Here is a 5,000-nt window from a genome sequence, read left to right as displayed (position 1 = left end):
TGCAGCTCACACCATCTCCACCACCTGCAGCTCACACCATATCCACCACCTGCAGCTCACACCATCTCCACCACCTGCAGCTCACACCATCTCCACCACCTGCACCTCACACCATCTCCACCACCTGCAGCTCACACCATCTCCACCACCTGCACCTCACACCATCTCCACCACCTGCAGCTCACACCATATCCACCACCTGCAGCTCACACCATCTCCACCACCTGCAGCTCACACCATCTCCTGGAGAAAAATGTGGAACTAACAGGAACTCAGACGTTCCACAACATTAACGTTTGATATGTCATTCGCTAACAAATGAAACATACACACATGTAACTGTTGTTCTGATATAAACCGAATAACACAAAAATAACACACTTCAGGAGGGTTGGAGCTCTCAGATGGAGCCTTGTGCTGCATCGCTCCACCCTGGCCTGCATTATTGATGAATAAAAGCACGACGGTGGTTTTGCTCTGTGTTATTCCTTACATACAGTACACGCTCACATCTTCCTCTTCGCACATGTCAGCTTTAACAGACGCCAATCGTTAACCCTTAGAGTTCCTGAGCCTTAAACCAGCGCTGCTACTGTTTTACCAGCACCACCTTCAGTACATTCTGCTGGCATTCAGACATTTTTATTCAGTATGAATTATTTTATCTCTACTAGTCTGATCTAAAAAACGATTCTGGGATTCAGGCTTTCGGTGTGAGATGTTTTTCTCTCTGTTGATAATCTTACACAGAATTTTAGTGGATGATGATGATGATGATGATGATGTTGATGATGATGATGATGATGATGAACATTTTCGCATTTTACACCTGGAGCGTCTCAGAGAGAGGAAATGAGCGTGATATCACCGTTTACTTTACAGATACAAACACAGACTAAAATACTCATGAAAAACTACATGTCCTTACGTCCCTGAGCGTCTACTTTCATATGAGCATCACTGTGGACTGGGACATGATGAAGACATTCAACACTGAACATGGACACGGGGAAACAGGCATAAGTGCGTTTTTTGGACTCTGGGATAAAGAGTTAAAAAAAATTTGTAAAAACAGGAAATAAACAAATAATTCGAGACTATAGACTTTACACTGCTGTTTATTTTTCTCACTGGGCTCCGATTACACGCTCCACGCTGTTAACACTGTCGTAGCTGCATACGGTAAATACGAGGCTCCGTCACGTCGAAACCCTTCTTTCCAGCCAACAGATGATGTTCCTTTATTACATTTTTTTAGAGCCGAAACACAACCCGAGCTAAAATGAAACCAGGTTTTGTGTCTTTAGTACAGATCTTTACCTGCAAGCATGAAACTAGATTTGTTCTGATGCAATATGAGCTTCATTTCCCACTAATGCAGTCTGGAAAGTGGTGTATTATTGTTTTTTCTGCCCGGTGTAGGCGTGGGCGTCTCATCCACGCTAGCTGTGGTGCATTTGCTCGTCTCGTTGCAGTGGAAATCCCCCCTGTAACGGCCCAGATATGTTTCCTTCCATCCCATTCTTTTTCAGCTGTGATATTTCGACAGTTCTCTGCTTCCGTCGCTCCTCTCGTATAAATCTTTCAGCTCTCCCTGCTCCAGTTTATTACAAATGTCAGGCAGCCTGTTTAATAAGCACCAGAGGGAAGTAAACCGAGCGCGCTATAACGTATAAACCTGACGTCACCGTGTACAAACCCGTATACATAGAGATATACGTTAACAGGCGGTGACGGTCTTATCGGTTAATCGAACAATATGAGTGTAATATGATGTATAGAGAGAAATATTTACACTCTCTCGCATCCATCCGTGCACCGTGGAGCGTCCAGGGTTTTACATGAGCTCATGTATATTTTCTAAGTTGGGGTTTTGCCTGTGTTTTACAGACCGACACAAATGCCAGCTATCTGCGAGCGGCCCGAGCTGGAAACCTGGAGAAAGCCCTCGATTACCTGAAGTCTGGGGTCGAGATCAACATCTGTAACCAGGTCAGTTCTCGAGCTGTGTGATATACTGTATGGACGTGAATTTGGCTTCAAACTTGAATTAGCTTCATATCACTTGAAGCGCACTCACAGATGTTGATGATGACTCCACATGAACGGCCTGGAGATACACGGGGTTACTGTGGATGGTACCACCATGATAGATACCAAGGAAATGGCTTCAGATTTCCACTCAAGTCTCTATAGTTGAACAGTTAATAACAAGTCAACAAGACAGACTTCGTCTTAAAGCCATAATGAATTTCCCAGATGCATTTTTTAGTACACAATTAGAAAGGAAAAGATTTATAATCTGGTGTCACCCAGACGTGGATGGTTTCCCTTTTGAGTCCGGTTCCTCTAAAGGTTTCTCCTTCATATTGTCTCAGGGAGAGTTTACTTTTTGCTCCTTAAAGGTGGGGTCTCCGTTGTTTGAAAGCCAATGTTGACATATAAAATCACCAAAACAAACACGCCCCTAACCCAAACGGGTCCCACCCCTGTATCGATAGCCCCGCCCACACATACGCACGTAACCCGGGCGACTAACAGAAAGAAACGTGTCTTTATCATAGCTGAAGGGAAGAACAATACGATTGTAGATAAACAAACAAGCAAAAATGCCACACAAGCATAATGATGTAAAGGACAAAGGCATATATTAGTTCTGTGTAACAAAGCAAAACCAACGTTACTCACCTATCGAGAAGGAAAAAAGCGCCTCGGCGTCTTAAGTAAAGTCGGCCACATATTCACAGGTCGGAGTTTCCCGAGTCAGTAACTCCTGAGCTAAACGCTGTTACTACACAAAACGCGGTTGTAGCTGCCTCTCTACATTACTACGATAGAAAAGAGGTGTTATTTGTGTAGTAACAGCGTTTAGCTCAGGAGTTATTGACTCGGGAAACTCCAACCTGTGAATATGTGGCCGACTTCCTGCTCCTTCAGTTCTCTCCAGCGCTGGAAAGCTGATCCTATATTAACACGTCCTACTTCTTGTCCTTATCGTAAGTCTTTCTTCTCTTTCGTTCTTTGTTTTTATCCTCCATGTCGATGTTAAAACCGCTTTCTGCTAACGTCACACACGCGCACTGAACACTCTCTCCGCCCATATCGACAAGCCCCGCCCCTTTATGCTCATTGGCTACATGTTTGTTTTGTTTTATGTTTTGATTTATGTTTATTATTCGGCCCGACTCGGTTTTCTGAAGCGTTTCTCAAAAATCGGAGACCGCACCTTTAAGGACGTCTAGTCAGATCTTTTAGGTTTTACTGTAAGTCATGGAGTGCTGCTGAACTCTTTCTTTAAGGTACAGCACTTCTGCTAAAGCCTTTCACTGCTGAGTAAATCAGTTCAACTTGAGTATAAGGTTTAGTTTAGTTCATCGTGTCAGTTTTCACATCACATTAAAACACAAGCAGTGCAAAGAGCTGAATTTGTTCAAACATGTAAATAATAACACAGTGAGCTACGACTACGAAACTGAGAGCCACTTCAAGTTCTTAGAGGAACTTAGTGTGATCTGGAGATGTGATTAGAGTTGACCTGAAACAAGAGAAAACCAGAACAAGAAGTGAACAGGAAGTGAACAGGAAGATATGAAATGCTTGTCTTATATTCTTAGTAAGTACAATATATATATATTATAGGACCAAAAGTATATTGATACCTGACCATGAACTATTCCAATATGGAGATGTTCAATGTTGTAACATTCTCAGTGAAGGTCTTCTGTGAAGGTTTGTGAAGGTTCTGAGTTAGAGTGTGACTGTGTGGATCTGTGTTTATTCAGCTACAAGAACATTAATGAGATCAGATACTGATGTCAGGTGAGAAGGTCTGAGGTTCAGTCAGTGTTTCATCCCAAAGGTGTTCAGTAGGGTTGAGTCAGAGTCAGGACTCAGTGCAGGACACTGGAGATCCTCCATTATAAGCTCAGGAGCATTGTTCCTCAACCTGGACTACATCTCTCCTGTTCAGAACTGATGCCTGAAGTATTTTATGGTTCATTTATTAATTTATTTCCCATATAGATGAAGAACGGACACTGTTCTGGCTTTGCGATGTGCCACGTTTAGTTTTTAAATACAAATATTATCTGTAATAGTCACAAACTAGTTAGTGTTACAGTAGAACTCGATAACTGTCTTAAATAGTGCATAAGTGTCGGAGTTATTGGACCGCCATGCTAATTCTACAGGCTTCTATGTGTGTGTGTGTGTGTGTGTGTGTGTTTTTAGAATGGCCTGAATGCTCTTCATCTCGCCTCCAAGGAGGGACATGTGGAGATAGTGGCACAGCTTATTAAACTCGGAGCCAGTGTGGATGCAGCAACAAAGGTAGGGACAAAGGGTACTATGGGAAATTCCACTTCCCAGTGATAAACACACACACACACACACACACACACACACACACACACACACACACACACACACACACACACACACACACACACACACACACACATTTTATTACACTGAGAGTGTTATTGCTGGAGGCCAGCGTAATGAGTTCAGCTGTCCACGGCTTTGCTGCCTCGGCAAATTTCCAAAGTCAAGGTTATGGACAGTTTTCAAGACACGTCCAGGCCGTCTTTTAGCAACGGAAATAGTCTCTCGGTAAAACTCTTTCCACAACAACGAGTGCACCGGCTGCCAAAATCCTGCGGCTTAATTCCTCATTTGTGAATAAACACTGGCTAGCGCTCTCGATTCTCAAACAGACCGACGGCAAGTTTTATTACACTCATATGTCAGTGTGTGAGGATCCAACAGTCGACTGGACAAACTGCTTTTATATCATCATCATTTATCAATTTCACGTCTAACAAACACAACAAATGTAATATTTACAAGGCATTTTATAAGAGCCTGATTGGAGCGACTCAAAGAGTTTATTTCATTTTCTCTAATTCTTCTGCTTCTACTCGTCGTCTGATATAAAATGAGTCAGAAGACTGTTAGCTTTCAGCCTGCGGCGTTTTTACCTCTGTTTGGAAAACCTTATG

The 5,000-nt window shown here is 42.9% G+C and overlaps 1 protein-coding gene across 5 annotated transcripts in view; it reads left to right on the top strand.

Annotated features, from left to right (window-relative positions):
* ank3b (ankyrin 3b) overlaps positions 1 to 5,000 on the top strand; it is a 108,620-nt gene that overhangs the window by 29,234 nt on the left and 74,386 nt on the right. For all 5 annotated transcript variants that reach the window (XM_047817190.1, XM_047817188.1, XM_047817189.1 and 2 more), the window contains exons 2-3: positions 1,891 to 1,992; positions 4,231 to 4,329. In XM_047817190.1, the coding sequence (XP_047673146.1) occupies positions 1,891 to 1,992; positions 4,231 to 4,329 (201 nt within the window). The remainder of the gene's footprint in view (positions 1 to 1,890; positions 1,993 to 4,230; positions 4,330 to 5,000) is intronic.

The sequence above is a fragment of the Tachysurus fulvidraco genome, chromosome 8 (assembly GCF_022655615.1).
Source record: "Tachysurus fulvidraco isolate hzauxx_2018 chromosome 8, HZAU_PFXX_2.0, whole genome shotgun sequence".
In the NCBI taxonomy this organism is placed as follows: Eukaryota; Metazoa; Chordata; class Actinopteri; order Siluriformes; family Bagridae; genus Tachysurus; species Tachysurus fulvidraco.
This window is presented reverse-complemented; position numbering and strand designations above follow the sequence as displayed.